At 50.6% G+C, this 18,014-nt stretch overlaps 1 protein-coding gene across 2 annotated transcripts in view; it reads left to right on the top strand.

Moving 5' to 3' along the window:
- ABCD3 (ATP binding cassette subfamily D member 3) overlaps window positions 1-18,014 on the top strand; it is a 134,188-nt gene that overhangs the window by 84,506 nt on the left and 31,668 nt on the right. For both annotated transcript variants that reach the window (XM_075322358.1, XM_075322357.1), the window contains exons 8-9: window positions 1,694-1,750; window positions 1,837-1,979. In XM_075322358.1, the coding sequence (XP_075178473.1) occupies window positions 1,694-1,750; window positions 1,837-1,979 (200 nt within the window). The remainder of the gene's footprint in view (window positions 1-1,693; window positions 1,751-1,836; window positions 1,980-18,014) is intronic.

An 18,014-nucleotide genomic window follows, 5' to 3' on the forward strand; every position in this document is an offset into this window, starting at 1 on the left:
CGATCACCGAGATAGATGATAGTTGGTGCTGATAACATTGTGTAATTATGTAGTGAAACGTAGGTAGAAATCGGGTATATACCGCGCTGATACTCAATGGTATGTTAATATAATTCCTTTATTGTCAAAGGAACAATACAAGATGTATTATTCCTTTGATGTCCTGAGGAAGGAGACGGATGTCTCTGAAACGCGTAGTGTTGTGAACACATTTGGACTGGGTTCTGGTTTGGGACTCCCTCTTGTGGCCAGTGCTGGTAGTGGAGTTGGTCTGCTTAACAGAAGCCAGACAGCTGATGATGATTGGAAATCGGGTTCTTCAGACTGGGCCTATATAACTGAGTAGTTTTCTCTTGGTCTGGGCCCGGTGATCAATGTTGCTTCCTGTGAAGCTGTGGACAGTCTGAAGCCTCCCTATCTTTTGTTTTTACCTGAACTCCTAACAGATAAGTTTGGTCTTGTACCTCTGCTGGTTTTGTTTCCATTTTTCTGTTGTTTAATTTGGAGGTTCTAAGGCTTGTTCCCTGATTTTGCTTGTGGAGTCCTCTGTGGAGTTGGATCATTCCCTGCTGGGAATGTCTGTGTACCTTGCTCCATATTCTGTAATATTTTTCTGTTTTGTCATGCTTGGTATTAATTTTAGTCCTTCCTCTATATTAGTGTTTGGCTTGGATCCCAGTAACACCAGAGTACTGATATAGTGGGGGAGAGGCTGTGTGGTCTCAGCTTTTTTCCGATCAGATGTGTTGGTTCTTTTAGGGTATTGCGCGGCTGCAGACAGTGTTTTTATGTCCTTTCCTGTATAGATAGTTTAGGCCTTATCTTTGCTGAATCTGTTTTTTGCCTGTGTACTGTTTCATCTTGTCTCCCCAGTTTTATATGTTTGGGGGCTATCTATATCTTTGGGGAACTGCTCCGTGTTTTCTCCCTTCAGGAAGAATTAGTTCTCCGGCTGTGTCGAGGTGACTAGGTCATCGTAGGCTCATCCCACGGCTACCTCTAGTTGTGTTGTCAGTGTGAGGTCTGCAGTCAGCTGTGATTCCAACCACTCTGGTGACACTCTGGGTTTCCTAGTTTTTGCCCTCCTTTTTTGATCCTCCTCGGTCACTGAATCAAAACAGCGTAGACCTGTAAGAACAATAAAGGAATTATCTTAACATACCATTGAGTATGAGCGCGGTAGATACCCGATTTCTACCTACGTCTTACTACATATCCTACACTTCAAGAGTGCAGCTGATACCACTACTGAATGTGTTACATAGGGGTTGTGACTTTCACAACCTGAAAAGGTGAGTGTACCGTGGTAAGACCCTATTGCGCTCTCTCTTCCACATCATTTTTAACTGATTCTGTGTAACTGTCATTTCAGGAGAACTTGCAGCAGATCTGTATCGTCCTCTAGTTCCCCCCATTGTAAATTATGAGCACTAACGGTCATCTCCTATCTCTGCAATGGGAAAGTCTGTCTTCACCAAATGCAGATTGTACCCATGTATTGAGAGTGACAGATCAGCCCAGGAGGAGAAAGAAGCCAATTTATCTGATATGTCTCAAAGTTGCTTATTTTTATTTCAAAAATTAAAGTGATGGTTAATCTTTAAAATGTTGTACTTTAAGTTTTTTTGTGTTTTTTTTTTTTTTTTTTTTTGTACTTCACACTTTTTAATACATACTTCGTTCTATGTTGCAGCCATTTCTGGACATCGTCTTATACATCTTCAAGCTGACAAGTGCCATCGGAGCTCAGGTAAGAAAGCCCAAATGTTGCCCAGATGTTGTCTAATGACCCGGTTCTCACGTGCGTGCTAAACATTAGGATTACTGTTTCCTCAGGGCCCAGCGAGCATGATGGCTTATCTGCTTGTCTCAGGACTTTTCCTTACACGCCTCAGGAGACCTATTGGTAAAATGACTATTACCGAACAGAGATATGAAGGCGAATACAGATACGTCAACTCACGGCTCATTACCAATAGGTAATGATCATTTTTGTTGCTGGGAAAAGCTATTTTTATAGTTATTCCTGTACACTCTTCCAGTGTTCTTATTATTATGATCTATCTACTGACCCCTTTCCTTCAGTTTACTGATTGCCTATATTCTATGACTAGCTTCAAGAACTAGAGAGCCTGGGGCTCCTTCCTAATAATGCTCATTTTGAGGTCTGAAAGTCCTTATCAACTAGATATCTGACTACCTTTGACCACCTAATGGGGTTTTCTGCTTTATGGCGGCCTTACATCTTCATTAGCAGTTGGCTGACTGCTCATTTGGCCGCCAGCTAGTCCTCCCCCATTTATATTCATACGTACTTGGCCAATGCTCAATGAGGCGAGGGAAGTAAGCAGCCCCTGTGAGACAAACGGATTGGGCTTGTTAAAATTAAACATGCTCAATCCGTGTTTCGTTTGGTATTTTCGGTGGATTGTCTGGAACCTGGTCCGCTCTTATATTTATGGGCACCCTTAAGGCCCCGTTACACGCTACGATTTATCTGACGATATGTCGTCGGCTCACGGTTTTCCGTGACGCACTTCCGTCATCGTTAGCGACGTCGTTGTGTGTGACACCTACGTGTGAGTCTGAACGATCGCAAATGGGGTGAAAATCGTTAATCGTTGACACGTTGTTCAGTTTCAAAATATTGTTCGTCGTTTGGAAGACATATTGCTACGTTTGACACCCTGCCAACGACGAACAACATCCACAAGACTGCCTTGGTCAAACAATATATCGCTGAACGATGTTGCGTCGTTTGTGAGATGTGTACGTGTGACCGCAACTAAACGACCTATGAGCAATCTCGGCAAATCGTAACTACGATCTGGGCGTGTCACATTGCTAACGAGATCGTCAGATAAATCGTAGCATGTAACGGGGCCTTTATAGTATATTTACACCTCACTATTTTCAGGAAATAAGTGTTCCTGAGTGATAGATTCCCCACAATCCTGCAGTCGAAAGTGGATGTCAGTCACTTGATAGATTAACAAAAACGCTTGTTTGTTGGGTGAAATGATATTTAACCCCTTCACAACATTTGACGTACACTTACATCATGGTCGGGAAGGGGTTTCCACAAAATTAAGTAAACATATATCATTGCGATCATGCGGGCACAGAAGCCCATACGATTGCCACCGGGAGTTTGACGTAAGTTAGAGACGCATCACCCCTTGCTGTGTAAGCCCCTAAATGCCGCGATCACTACCAATAGTAGCATTTAGGAGGAGAGCGAGCGCGCTCCCTCTCCCACCCAATCGGGACCCCTGCGACTTGATCACAGGGCTCAGTTGTTCCAATGACAGCCTGAGGTTGTCATGATGACCTCAGGCTCAGCCATTACACTACAAGCCTGTTAGACCATGCTCCTGGCATGGTCTAAAAGGTTTTTCTTTATCATTCCTTATGGGAGACCCAGACCATGGGTGTATAGCTTCTGCCTCCGGAGGACACACAAAGTACTACACTAAAAAGTGTAGCTCCTCCCTCCGAACATATACACCCCCTGGATGACCAAATCTAGCCAGTTCAATGCTTTGTGTTCAGGAGGTCACACACACATGCATTCTCTTTTGATTTTTGATTTTAAAGAGTTGGAAGAAAAGCGGGTCCAACCTGGACTCCCGGCATGTCCCTTCTCACCCCACTGTGTCGGCGGTGCTGTTAAGGTTGATTTTAAAAGGCTGGAGCCTTACATGCCGCGCTCCTTCACCATCCCTCGGGCTCTGGCTTGAAGTGGGAGCCATCACGGTTCTCACTGCTTTGCAGGAGACCGGTCTCCATCCGCAGCCCTTTCAGGACCCTGCCGGACGGAGCGCTCATCCCTCAGGGACCTGGCCCTGCGTCTCATAAGCTAAGTATTGAGACGTTATTCAAGAGTCCCTTGTACATTTATTGTGGGGAGAGTGTGTTATTTAACTTTGCTGTAATTTCCGGCCGGTTCTCTGGTTTTTTCCTGAGAACCGCGCCGAGGGTGCCTGCTCGTCGGCCGCATGGAAAAATTTAGGCCCCGGCTTCGGCTGCGGCCTACTTTCGTTTTCACTGCCCCTGCATGTCAGTCATGCAGGGGGACAGTGCGGCGCCGCCCACCGGCCGTTCAGCACAGGGGAGGACACTTCTCTCTGAGGAGATGTTTCCCTCCCCTGTATTTCTCCTTGGCCCTCCGGTTCCCGCTCTTGGATTAAACCCCGCCCCCCCTCCTCACTCCGGCGCCATTTTATCAGCGTTCACACACTGATCGGCGCTGGCTGCTGCAGCTCTGCAATCTGTCTGGGGTTCCAAGCTGGGAATCCGGAGGGCACACAAAACGGTCTGGTAAGCCACAACCTCTGGTTGTGGACTTTTTTATACACTCTCTGGGGGTCATTCTGAAGGAGTGTGTTCTTTACTGCAGAGCCTCCACCTCAGCAGCATGTCTCTCACTAGGAGCAAGGCTGCAAGGCTTTACTCTATATGCACTGCATGTAAGCTCATACTGCCTGAACCGAGCACATATCCACATTGTGATGCCTGCTCTAACATGGTGGTGCCTCAGCCTGGAGTCTCCCCAGGGGTCCCTCCGGCTGCTCCAGCCCCGGTGGCTGAACCCCCGGCTTGGGTAGCATCGTTTTCTAAAGCTATCTCCCAGTCCTTTGCCGACTCCATGGGACAGCTGTCCCGGACTCTGCTGACCATGCATCAGCCCCCTTCTCAGGGCGCCTCTGCTGCTCCGACTCGCTCTGCAGAGCTCACAGAGGATTTTTCATCTGTTCCCAGACCCCGTCCTCCTAAACGGAGACGCAGGGACTCTTCTCCTTCCTCGTCCCACGGCTCTGATTCACGAGCTGAATCGCAGGGCGAGGAGGATGCCTTTACTGTGGGCTCAGACGCTACCTCTATGTACCCCATTGATCTAACCGAAGGTGATGCAGATGTTAGTGATTTGATTGCGTCCATTAATTCCGTACTGGACCTCAATCCACCAGTGTCAGAGGAACAAGCTTCTCTGGTAGAAAAACACCAGTTTACCTCACCTAAGAGAGCAAGGAGTATGTTTTTTAACCACTCCAGTTTTCAGGCCACTGTGACCAAACCCAGGGCCTGTCCTGACAAACGCTTTCCAAAGCGTAGTTCTGATGACCGTTTTCCTTTTCCACCAGAGGTGGTCAAGGAGTGGGCTCATTCACCAAAGGTAGATCCTCCGGTGTCTAGAATCTCAGCCCAGACAGTTGTGTCTGTGGCGGATGGCACCTCACTTAAGGATTCCACTGACCGTCAGGTTGACCTTCTGGCCAAATCTGTATATGAAGCGGCAGGGGCCTCGTTCTCCCCGTCTTTTGCAGCAGTGTGGGCTCTTAAGGCCGTCTCTGCTTCTCTGGCGGAGATGCATTCCCTCACCAGGGACTCTATGCCCGAAATGGTTGACTTAACTTCCCAGGCTTCGGCTTTTTCATCCTATGCTATGTCTGCCATTCTGGAGGCTTCTCACCGCACGGCGGTGGCTTCCGCTAATTCCCTCGCGATCCGCAGGATCTTGTGGCTTCGAGAGTGGAAAGCAGACGCTTCTTCCAAGAAGTACCTTGCTGGGCTCCCTTTTGCTGGGTCCCGGCTGTTCGGTGAACAACTGGATGAAATTATTAAGGAAGCTACTGGCGGGAAGAGTACTTCCTTGCCACAAACTAAAACCAGGAAACCTGTCCAGGGCAGGAACCAGTCGAGGTTTCGTTCCTTTCGTTCCTCTAACTGGTCATCCTCTAAGCCCTCAGCCTCGTCCACTAACTCAGCCAAGGATCGAAAACCCAGCTGGCGCACGAAGCCGCGTCCTCAGAAGAACGGAGGAGCCGCTGCCACTAAGGCAGCCTCCTCTTGACTATCTGGCCGCGCCAGCAACGTCCTTGGTCGGTGGCAGGCTCTCCCACTTTGGCGACGTGTGGTTTCAACACGTCTCCGATCAGTGGGTGCGGGATATCATCTCCCACGGCTACAGGATAGAATTCTCTTCCAGCCCGCCAAACAGATTTTTTCTGTCCACTCCCCCCTGCTCCAAGGCCGCGGCATCCTTGCAGGCCAACGGAGTAATTGTACCGGTTCCCGCCCGGGAACGGTTCAGAGGTTTCTACTCAAATCTCTTCCTAGTCCCCAAGAAGGACGGTTCCTTCCGGCCCATCCTGGATCTCAAGCTTCTCAACAAGCATGTTCAGGTGCGGCACTTTCGCATGGAATCTCTGCGATCAGTCATTGCCTCAATGACCCAGGGAGATTTTCTAGCATCCATCGACATCAGAGATGCCTATTTGCATGTGCCAATTGCAGTTTCACACCAGCATTGGCTACGTTTTGCAATCGGAGAGGAACATTTCCAATTCGTGGCTCTCCCCTTCGGGTTAGCCACGGCCCCTCGAGTATTCACCAAGGTCATGGCAGCAGTGGTTGCGGTTCTGCACCTCCAGGGGTTGGCAGTGATTCCTTACCTGGACGACCTTCTAGTCAAGGCTTCATCCAGTGCAGACTGTCAGCGGAGTGTCTCGCTCACTCTTGCCACGCTTGTTCAATTCGGGTGGCTTGTCAATCTGCCCAAGTCCACTCTGACCCTGACCCAGAAACTTACGTACCTAGGGATGCAATTCGAGACTCTGCCGGCACTTGTGAAGCTGCCCTTAGTCAAACAGCAGTCCCTTCATCTGGCGGTGCGCTCTCTGTTGAGGCCCCGCCGTCATTCCATCAGGCACGTCATGCAGGTGCTGGGTCAGATGGTGGCGTCAATGGAAGCGGTTCCCTTTGCCCAGTTCCATCTGCGTCCCCTGCAGCTGGACATTCTCCGCTGTTGGGACAAGCGGACCTCTTTCTTGCACAGGCTAGTGGCTCTGTCGCCACAGACCAGGAGCTCTCTTCAGTGGTGGCTTTGGCCCCTCTCTCTATCCCAGGGACACTCCTTTCTGATCCCGTCCTGGGTGATTCTCACCACGGACGCCAGTCTATCCGGCTGGGGAGCAGTGTTTCTCCACCACCGAGCACAGGGCACTTGGACTCCGTCCGAATCAGCCCTCTCGATCAATGTGCTGGAAATCAGAGCTGTGCTCCTAGCTCTCGTAGCCTTTCACCACCTGTTGGCGGGCAAGCACATTCGAGTCCAGTCAGACAACGCGACAGCAGTTGCCTACATCAATCACCAGGGCGGGACTCGCAGCCGCCTAGCAATGTTGGAGGTTCAACGTATCCTTCAGTGGACGGAGGACTCCAAGTCCACCATATCCCAGGCGTAGAAAACTGGGAGGCAGATTATCTCAGCCGTCAAACCGTGGACAGCGGCGAGTGGGCCCTGCATCCGGCAGTGTTCCGGTCAATCTGCCGCAAGTGGGGCACTCCGGAAGTGGATCTCATGGCATCCCGGCACAACAACAAGGTTCCGGTTTACGTGGCTCGCTCCCACGATCCTCAGGCCTTGGCAGCGGACGCGCTGGTTCAGGATTGGTCCCAGTTCCGTCTGGCCTACGTGTTTCCCCCTCTAGCTCTCTTGCCCAGAGTCCTGCGCAAGATCAGAATGGAGGGCCGTCGGGTCATAATCATTGCTCCAGACTGGCCCAGGCGAGCTTGGTACCCAGACCTGCTCCGTCTGTCCGTAGAGGTGCCGTGGCATCTCCCGGACCGCCCAGACCTTCTCTCACAAGGTCCGTTTTTCCGCCAGAATTCTGCGGCTCTCAGATTGACGGCGTGGCTCTTGAGCCCTGGATCCTGACGGCTTCAGGCATTCCTTCCGAGGTCATCTCCACTATGACTCGGGCTCTGAAGTCTTCCTCGGCCAGGATTTACCACAGGACTTGGAGAATTTTCCTGTCCTGGTGTCGTTCTTCCGGCCATGCTCCTTGGCCTTTTTCCTTGCCGACCATCCTGTCCTTTCTACAGTCCGGTCTGCAGCTAGGACTATCCCTCAATTCCCTCAAGGGACAGGTCTCGGCTCTGTCAGTGTTGTTCCAGCGGCGTATCGCCCGACTGGCCCAGGTGCGCACCTTCATGCAGGGCGCATCTCACATCATTCCTCCTTATCGGCGGCCCTTGGATCCCTGGGACCTTAATCTGGTCCTCACGGCCTTACAGAAACCCCCCTTTGAGCCTCTTAGGGAGGTTTCTTTGTTTCGACTTTCACAGAAAGTGGTTTTTCTGGTGGCCATAACTTCTCTCAGGAGAGTCTCTGATTTGGCTGCGCTCTCTTCGGAGTTACCCTTTTTGGTTTTTGACCAAGACAAGGTGGTTCTCCGTCCGACTCCGGACTTTCTCCCTAAGGTGGTGTCTCCTTTCCACCTTAACCAGGACATTTCATTGCCTTCCTTCTGTCCGGCCCCTGTTCATCGCTTTGAGAAAGCGTTGCATACTTTAGATTTGGTGCGGGCGCTCCGGATCTATGTGTCTCGCACCGCTGCGCTTAGGCGGTGCACCTCTCTTTTTGTGCTAACCACAGGGCGGCGCAAGGGTCTCTCTGCTTCTAAGCCGACCCTAGCTCGTTGGATTAGATCGACCATTTCGGACGCCTACCAGAGTACTCAGGTGCCTCCCCCGCCGGGGATCAAAGCACACTCGACCAGAGCTGTCGGTGCCTCTTGGGCTTTTAGGCACCAGGCTACGGCTCAACAAGTCTGTCAGGCTGCCACTTGGACTAGCCTGCATACCTTTTCGAAGCACTACAAAGTGCATGCTCATGCTTCGGCAGATGCGAGCTTGGGCAGACGCATCCTTCAGGCGGCTGTCGCCCACTTGTGAAGTTAGGCTCCGCCTACTTCTTAGTTTTTTTCTGTTTATTCCCACCCAGGGACAGCTTTGGAACGTCCCATGGTCTGGGTCTCCCAAAGGAACGATAAAGAAAAAGAGAATTTTGTTACTTACCGTAAATTCTTTTTCTTATAGTTCCGTATTGGGAGACCCAGCTCCCTCCCTGTTGCCTGTTGGCAATTTTTTCTTGTTCCGCGTGTTATCACCGGCTGTTGTCGTGGATAGAGTCTCCGGTTGTTCTGGTTCTTACTCGGTTCTACTTGTGGGTGGCTATTCTCCTTCAGCTTTTGCACTAAACTGGCTAGGACTGGCTACCAGGGGGGGTGTATAAGCTCAGAGGGAGGAGCTACACTTATAAGTGTAGTACTTTGTGTGTCCTCCGGAGGCAGAAGCTAAACACCCATGGTCTGGGTCTCCCAATACGGAACTATAAGAAAAAGAATTTACGGTAAGTAACAAAATTCTCTTTTTTTCCGTATCCGCAACGCTTTTTGTATCCCATCGGTTTGTGCGTCCCGCCGAGCGCTAATCAGGGATGCACATAACGGATCGGCATCCCTGCTCAATTTTTGGCGGGACTTTTTTTTCCGTATACCCGACGCTTTTTGTATCGCATCCGTCCGTGCGTCCCGCCAAGCGCTGATCAGGGATGCAGATAACGGATCTGCATCCCTGCTCAATTTTTGGCGTGACTTTTTTCCGTATCCGCAACGCTTTTTGTATCCCATCCGTCCGTGCGTCCCGCCGAGCGCTAATCAGGGATGCACATAACGGATCTGCATCCATGGTCAATTTTTGGCGGGACTTTTTTTTCCGTATCCCCGACGCTTTTTGTATCGCATCCGACCGTGCGTCCTGTAGCGGCCGATCAGTGCACTGCGTCTTTGCGTTTGAAAAGTCAAATGGCGCTCCTTCTCTTCTGAGCCCCGCCATTTGCCCAAACAATTACTTTCCACCACATGTGAGGTATCTACGGACTCAGGAAAAATTGCACAATACGTTTTATGGTGCATTTTTTCCTGATAGCCTTGTGAAAAAAAAGCTACCTAGTTGAAGCAACCGTTTTGTGGTAAAAAAAAAAAAAAAATTTCTTTTCACAGCTCAACGTTATAAACTTCTGTGAAGCCCCCAGGTGTTCAAAGTGCTCACCAAACATCTAGAAAAATTATTTGAGGGCTCTAGTTTCCAAAATGGGGTCACTTGTGGGGGAGCTCCACTGTTTAGGCACCATAGGGGGTCTCCAAACGTGACATGGCGTCCGCTAATGATTCCAACCAATTTTGCTGTCAAATGGCACTCCTTCTCTTCTGAGCCCTGCCATGCGCCCAAACAATTACTTTCCACCACATATGAGGTATCTGCGTACTCAGGAGAAAATGCACAATACATTTTATGGTGCATTTTTTCCTGTTACCCTTGTGAAAAAAAGCTACCTAGTTGAAGCAACCGGTTTGTGGTAAAAAAATTATTTTTTTCTTTTCACGGCTCAACGAAGCCCCCAGGTGTTCAAAGTGCTCACCAAACATCTAGAAAAATTATTTGAGGGCTCTAGTTTCCAAAATGGGGTCACTTGTGGGGGAGCTCCATTGTTTAGGCACCTCAGGGGGTCTTCAAACCCGACATGGCGTCCGCTAATGAGTGCAGCTAATTTTGCGTTCAAAAATTCAAATGGCGCTCCTTCCCTTCCAAGCTCTGCCGTGCGCCCAAACAATTGATTTCTTTTTCGCTCCTAATTGGGAGACCCAGACAGTGGGTGTATAGCTACTGCCTCTGGAGGCCGCACAAAGAACTACACTTAAAAGTGTAAGGCCCCTCCCCTTCTGGCTATACACCCTCCCGTAGGAGTACGGATTCCTCAGTTTTAGCTTTGTGCGCAAGGAGGTCAGACACGCACGCATAGCGCCATTGTTTTTAGTCAGCAGCAGCTGCTGACTATGTCGGATGGAAGAAAAGAGGGCCCATACAGGGCTCCCAGCATGCTCCCTTCTCACCCCACTGTATGTCGGAGGTGTTTGTAAGGTTGAGGTACCCATTGCGGGTACGGCGGCAGGAGCCCACATGCTGATTCCTTCCCCATCCCTTTTTACAGGGCTCTGGGTGAAGTGGGATTTACTGGTCTCCAGGCACTGAGACCGTGCTCCATCTACAGCCCCTGGAGAAGATGCTGGATGGAGCGGAGTACATCAGGGACATGGCCCTGCTTCCTCAAGGTACTCTGTGTCCCCGTGCATTTGGCGCTCACACCGCAGCATGCTGGGTGTTGTAGTGCGCCGGGGGACATCAGCGCTACGGCGCTTGTGCCATGGCCTCATTCAGCTTCGCTGAAGCAGGCACACTTCTAGGAATCGGTCGCGCCGGCCGCTGGGACTGCGGCGCGGCTGGCACTTGTGGTGCGCCGGGGACTTCAGCGCGGCCCGCGCTTTTACGGCGGCCGCGCTGATAACTCGAGTCCCCGGCTTTTGCGGCCTGCTTCCGTTCGTTCCCGCCCCCGGACCTGCCAGTCAGGAGAGGGGCGGGACGCTGGCCACGTCTAGGAATCGGTCACGCCGGCCGCTGGGACTGCGGCGCGGCTGGCACTTGTGGTGCGCCGGGGACTTCAGCGCGGCCCGCGCTTTTACGGCGGCCGCGCTGATAACTCGAGTCCCCGGCTTTTGCGGCCTGCTTCCGTTCGTTCCCGCCCCCAGACCTGCCAGTCAGGAGAGGGGCGGGACGCTGGCCAGTGCATCAGCGCCGAGGGCTGGAGTCGTTTTTACATACTCCAGCCCTCACAATCGGCACAGAGGGGACACTGTTTCCCGCACTTTTGTTTGGGAACTCCCACGGACCGCCCCTCTCCACAGACGCCGGCAGCCATTCCTGCTGACACGCTGAGCTGCAGAGGGGAGCCGGGGAGACCCAGACAAGGAATTCTGCAGCCTCTTACCCGCTATTCAGCGGGCGGTAAGCAGCCCTCAGGGCTCACCCCCTCTTGTGCCAGTAGTATTCTTAGTATTTTGTTTCTACAAATACTTTGTATTGCATAGCGCTGGTCGCCCTTTGGCTATAGACTCTCTCACATTGCAGAGAGCCAGCAGCATGTCGTCCGTAAAACGCAAGGGTGCCAAGGCACAGACATTATATGCTTCCTGCACCGCATGTGGGACTTTTCTACCGGCAGGCTCCACGGACCCCCATTGTGTGCAGTGCTCGGCCCCTGCGGCGCTTGCACAGTCGGGACCTCTGCTGGACGTGACCCAGGGTGTACCACCTGTGAATGCTGTCCAGGTGACAGGAACTGAGTTTGCAGCTTTTGCTGACAGAATGTCTCTCACTATGTCACAAATTCTTGACACATTGCGAGCTAGGCCTGTACTTCAGGCCACGGACACTGTGCAATCATTGCCCCCTGGTCCCCCTCAGCTCCAAGCTCCGGGACGGGCATATACACCTCAGGGTGAAGACTCTGACTCGGACGATGGCCCCGGGCAGCCTAAGCGGGCTCGCTATGACGGGCCTTCACATTCATCTCAATGGTCAGGATCCCAGCGAGATGAATCTATGGGTGATGAGGCGGACGTAACTGATCAGGATTCTGATCCTGGGACCGCTCTCAATCTAGATACACCAGATGGTGACGCCATAGTTAATGATCTTATATTTAACATCAATAAGATGTTAAATATTTCCCCACCAGCTCCTCTTGTGGAGGAGTCAGCTTCGCAGCACGAGAGAATCCATTTCAGATACCCTAAGCGTACTTTAAGCACTTTTCTGGACCACGCTGACTTTAGAGACGCAATCCAGAAACCCCACGCTTATCCTGAAAGGCGTTTTCCTAAACGGCTTAAAGATACACGCTATCCTTTTCCCCCTGAGGTGGTCAAGGGTTGGACCCAGTGTCCAAAAGTAGATCCTCCAATTTCCAGGCTTGCAGCTAGATCCTTGGTTGCAGTTGAAGATGGAGCGGCACTTAAAGATGCCACTGACAGGCAGATGGAGCTCTGGCTGAAATCCATCTATGAAGCGATTGGAGCGTCATTAGCGCCTTCTTTTGCAGCCGTATGGGCACTCCAAGCTATCTCAGCCGGGCTTGCGCGAGTTGACTCCGTCACACGTGCATTTGCCCCGCAGGTAGCACCATTGACCTCGCAAATGGCGGCATTCGCGTCGTACGCGATTAATGCTGTTCTTGACGCTACAAGCCGCACGGCAGTGGCGTCAGCCAACTCCGTTGTTTTGCGTAGGGCCCTGTGGTTGAGACATTGGAAAGCAGATTCTCATTCCAAGAAGTGCTTAACCAATTTGCCTTTTTCTCGTGACCGATTGTTTGGAGAGCGTTTGGATGAAATCATCAAACACTCCAAGGGTAAGGACTCATCCTTACCGCAACACAGACAAAACAGACCCCAACAGAGGAAGGGTCAGTCTGGTTATCGGTCCTTTCGAGGACCGGGCAGGTCCCAATTCGCCTCGTCAAAAAAGACTCAAAAAGACCAGAGACGCTCAGATTCTTGGAGGTCTCAGTCACGCCCAAAAAGGACAGCCGGAGGAACCGTTGCCAAGACGGCGTCCTCCTGACTTGCGGTCTCCGATTCCCACACCCGCGGTCGGTGGGAGGCTTTCCCACTTTGGCGACATCTGGCTGTCACACGTCAAAGACCGTTGGGTGAGGGATATTCTGTCTCACGGGTACAGGATAGAGTTCAGTTCTCGTCCGCCAACTCGTTTCTTCAGAACTTCTCCACCACCAGACCGAGCCGATGCTCTGTTGCAGGCGGTGGCCGCTCTAAAGGCGGAAGGAGTAGTGACCTCCGTCCCTCTTCAGGAACAAGGTCACGGTTTTTACTCCAATCTGTTTGTGGTCCCAAAAAAGGACGGATCGTATCGGCCCGTCCTGGATCTAAAGTTGCTCAACAGACACGTAAAAGTCAGGAGGTTCCGGATGGAATCCCTACGCTCCGTCATAGCCTCAATGTCTCAAGGAGATTTTCTAGCATCAATAGATATCAAAGATGCGTATCTCCACGTGCCGATCGCACCAGAGCATCAGCGTTTCCTACGCTTCGTCATACACGACGAACACCTGCAGTTCGTAGCGTTACCTTTCGGTCTGGCAACAGCCCCCCGGGTCTTCACCAAAGTCATGGCAGCAGTAGTAGCTGTTCTGCACTCGCAGGGTCACTCGGTCATCCCGTATCTAGACGACCTGCTTATAAAGGCACCCTCTCAAGAGGCATGCCAACACAGTCTGAAGGTGGCACTAGACACTCTCCAGAGTTTCGGGTGGATTATCAACTTTCCAAAGTCTCATCTAACCCCGACCCAATCTCTGACTTATCTTGGCATGGAGTTTCATACTCTCTCAGCGATAGTGAAGCTTCCACTGGACAAGCAGTGCTCGCTACGGACTGGAGTGCAATCTCTCCTTCAGAGCCAGTCGCACTCACTGAGGCGCCTCATGCATTTCCTGGGAAAGATGGTAGCAGCAATGGAGGCAGTCCCGTTCGCGCAGTTTCATCTGCGCCCTCTACAATGGGACATTCTACGCCAATGGGACGGGAAATCGACGTCCCTCGACAGGACTGTCTCCCTCTCTCAGACTGCCAAGGACTCTCTGCGTTGGTGGCTTCTCCCCACCTCATTGTCACAGGGAAAGTCGTTCCTTCCCCCGTCCTGGGCAGTGGTCACGACGGATGCGAGCCTATCAGGGTGGGGAGCGGTGTATCTCCACCACAGGGCTCAGGGGATGTGGACTCTGGAAGAGTCCACCCTGCAGATCAATGTTCTGGAAATCAGAGCAATCTATCTTGCCCTGCGAGCCTTCCAACAATGGCTGGAAGGCAAGCAGATTCGGATTCAGTCGGACAATTCCACGGCGGTGGCGTACATCAACCACCAAGGGGGAACACGCAGTCGCCAAGCTTTTCAAGAAGTCCAACGGATTTTGACGTGGGTGGAAAGCAGAGCGTCCACCATATCCGCAGTTCACATCCCAGGCGTGGAAAACTGGGAAGCAGACTTTCTCAGTCGCCAGGGCATGGACGCAGGAGAATGGTCCCTTCACCCGGACGTGTTTCAGCAGATCTGTTGCCGCTGGGGGACGCCGGACGTCGATCTGATGGCGTCACGGCACAACAACAAGGTCCCAGTTTTCATGGCACGGTCTCACGATCACCGAGCACTGGCGGCAGACGCCTTGGTTCAGGATTGGTCGCAATTCCGACTCCCCTATGTGTTCCCACCTCTAGCATTGTTACCCAGAGTTCTCCGGAAAATCAGGTCCGACTGCCATCGAGCCATACTCGTCGCTCCAGATTGGCCAAGAAGGTCGTGGTACCCGGATCTGTGGCATCTCACGGTAGGCCAACCGTGGACACTACCAGACCGTCCAGATTTGCTGTCTCAAGGGCCGTTTTTCCATCTGAATTCTGCGGCCCTGAACCTGACTGTGTGGCCATTGAGTCCTGGATCCTAGCGGCCTCAGGTTTATCTCATGAAGTTGTTGCCACAATGAGACAGGCTAGAAAACCATCCTCAGCTAAGATCTATCACAGAACGTGGAAGATATTCTTAGCGTGGTGCTTGGCTCAAGGGTTTTCTCCCTGGCCATTTGCATTGCCAATTTTTCTTTCCTTCCTGCAGTCTGGGTTGGAAAAAGGTTTGTCGCTTAGCTCTCTTAAGGGTCAAGTCTCCGCGCTATCCGTATTCTTTCAGAAGCGCTTGGCACGGCTTTCTAAAGTACGCACGTTTCTCCAAGGAGTTTGTCATATCGTTCCTCCTTACAGACGGCCATTGGAACCCTGGGATCTGAACAAGGTTCTCATTGCTCTCCAGAAGCCGCCTTTCGAGCCTTTGAAAGAGGTTCCCCTTTCTCGGCTTTCACAAAAGGTAGTTTTTCTTGTGGCGGTCACGTCTCTTCGAAGAGTGTCCGAGCTAGCGGCGTTATCTTGCAAATCTCCCTTCCTGGTGTTTCACCAAGACAAGGTAGTACTGCGTCCAATTCCAGAGTTTTCTCCCAAGGTGGTTTCTTCCTTTCATCTCAATCAGGATATCACTTTACCATCTTTGTGTCCGCATCCAGTTCACCAATTTGAAAAGGGTTTACATCTGTTGGACCTGGTGAGAGCACTCAGGATTTACATTTCTCGCACGGCGGCTCTACGCCGTTCTGATGCGCTCTTTGTCCTAGTCGCTGGTCAGCATAAGGGATCGCAAGCTTCCAAATCCACCCTGGCGCGGTGGATCAAGGAACCAATTCTTCACACATACCGTTCTGCTGGGCTTCCGATTCCATCTGGACTGAAGGCCCATTCTACCAGAGCCGTGGGTGCGTCCTGGGCATTGCGGCATCAGGCTACGGCTCAGCAAGTGTGCCAAGCGGCTACCTGGTCGAGTCTGCACACGTTTACCAAACACTATCAAGTGCATACCTACGCTTCGGCAGATGCCAGCCTAGGTAGACAGGTCCTTCAGGCGGCGGTGGCCCACCTGTAGGAAGAGGCTGTCTGACAGCCCGTTCATGTGGTATCTTTTTACCCACCCAGGGACTGCTTTTGGACGTCCCACTGTCTGGGTCTCCCAATTAGGAGCGAAAAAGAAGAAGGGAATTTTGTTTACTTACCGTAAATTCCTTTTCTTCTAGCTCCAATTGGGAGACCCAGCACCCGCCCTATTTGTTCTTAGGGTTTCGTTTTTCGGGTGCACATGTTGTTCATGTTGTTTCTTAAGTTCTCCGATCGTGTTATCGGATTGAATTTGTTTTTGAAACTGTTATTGGCTTTCCTCCTTCTTGCTTTGGTACTAAAACTGAGGAATCCGTACTCCTACGGGAGGGTGTATAGCCAGAAGGGGAGGGGCCTTACACTTTTAAGTGTAGTTCTTTGTGCGGCCTCCAGAGGCAGTAGCTATACACCCACTGTCTGGGTCTCCCAATTGGAGCTAGAAGAAAAGGAATTTACGGTAAGTAAACAAAATTCCCTTCTTTTACCACATATGCGGTATCAGCGTACTCAGGAGAACATGCACAATAAATTGTATTGTGCACTTTCTCTTTTCTCCCTTGTAAAAATGAAAATTTTATGGCTAAAGTAACATTTTTGTGTTAAAAAGTAAAATTTTCATTTTTTCCTTCCACATTGCTTTGGTTCCTGTGAAGCACCTAAAGGGTTAATAAACTTATTGGATGTGGTTTTGAGCAGTGTGAGGGGTGCAGTTTTTAGAATGGGGTCACTTTTGGGTATTTTCTGTCACCTAGGTCTCTCAAAGTCACTTCAAATGTGATGTGGTCCCTAAAAAAAATTATTTTGTAAATTTTGTTGGAAAAATGAGAAATTGCTGATGACCTTTGACCCGTTCTAACTTCCTAACAAAAAAAAAATTTGTTTCGAAAATTGCGCTGATGTAAAGTAGACAAGTGGGAAATGTTATTTAGTAACTATTTTGTGTGACATATCTCTCAGATTTATGGGCATAAATTTTCAAAGTTTGAAAATTGCGAAATTTTCGCAAAATTTCCTAAATTTTCACAAATAAACGCAAAAAATATCGGCCTAAATTTACCACTGATATGAAGTACAATATGTCACGAAAAAACAATCTCAGAATCGCCAGGATCCGTTGAAGCATTCCAGAGTTATAACCTGTCAAAGTGACACTGGTCAGAATTGCAAAAAATGGCCCGGTCATTAGGGTGTTTTAGTGGCCGGGGGTGAAGGGGTTAAGGGCATAAAAAAAATCAAAGTTAAAACTAAAATTTTCTAAATTTCCAATATTTTCACAAATGGAAAAAATGTCTTAAATTTATCACTAATATGAAGTACAATGTCACGAAAAAAAAACAATCTACGTGTACAGCAGTGCAACAGCGGCCACTGAATGGCTGCAGATCTCACGTGGCTTAACGTGGCCAGTATAGGAAGTCAGCATACATTTTGGTGTTCCCCAAGGTTCAGTTCTTGGACCCCTGCTGTTCTCCATCTACACCTTCGGCCTGGGACAGCTCATAGAGTCCCACAGTTTCAGTATCACCTCTACGCCGATAATACGCAGATCTACCTCTCTGGACCTGACATCACCTCCCTACTAACCAAAATCGCACAAGGTCCGTCCGCTATTTCATTCTTCTTCTCTGCGTGATTTCTGAAACTGAACATGGACAAAACAGAATTCACTATCTTTCCTCCTCCTCCTCCCTTTACCACCCCATCTGACATATCCATGAAAGTCAATGGCTGCTCACTCTCCTCAGTCCAACGTACTCGCTGCCTGGGAGTAACTCCATACTCTGC

Source organism: Anomaloglossus baeobatrachus, chromosome 8 (assembly GCF_048569485.1).
Source record: "Anomaloglossus baeobatrachus isolate aAnoBae1 chromosome 8, aAnoBae1.hap1, whole genome shotgun sequence".
NCBI lineage: Eukaryota > Metazoa > Chordata > Amphibia > Anura > Aromobatidae > Anomaloglossus > Anomaloglossus baeobatrachus.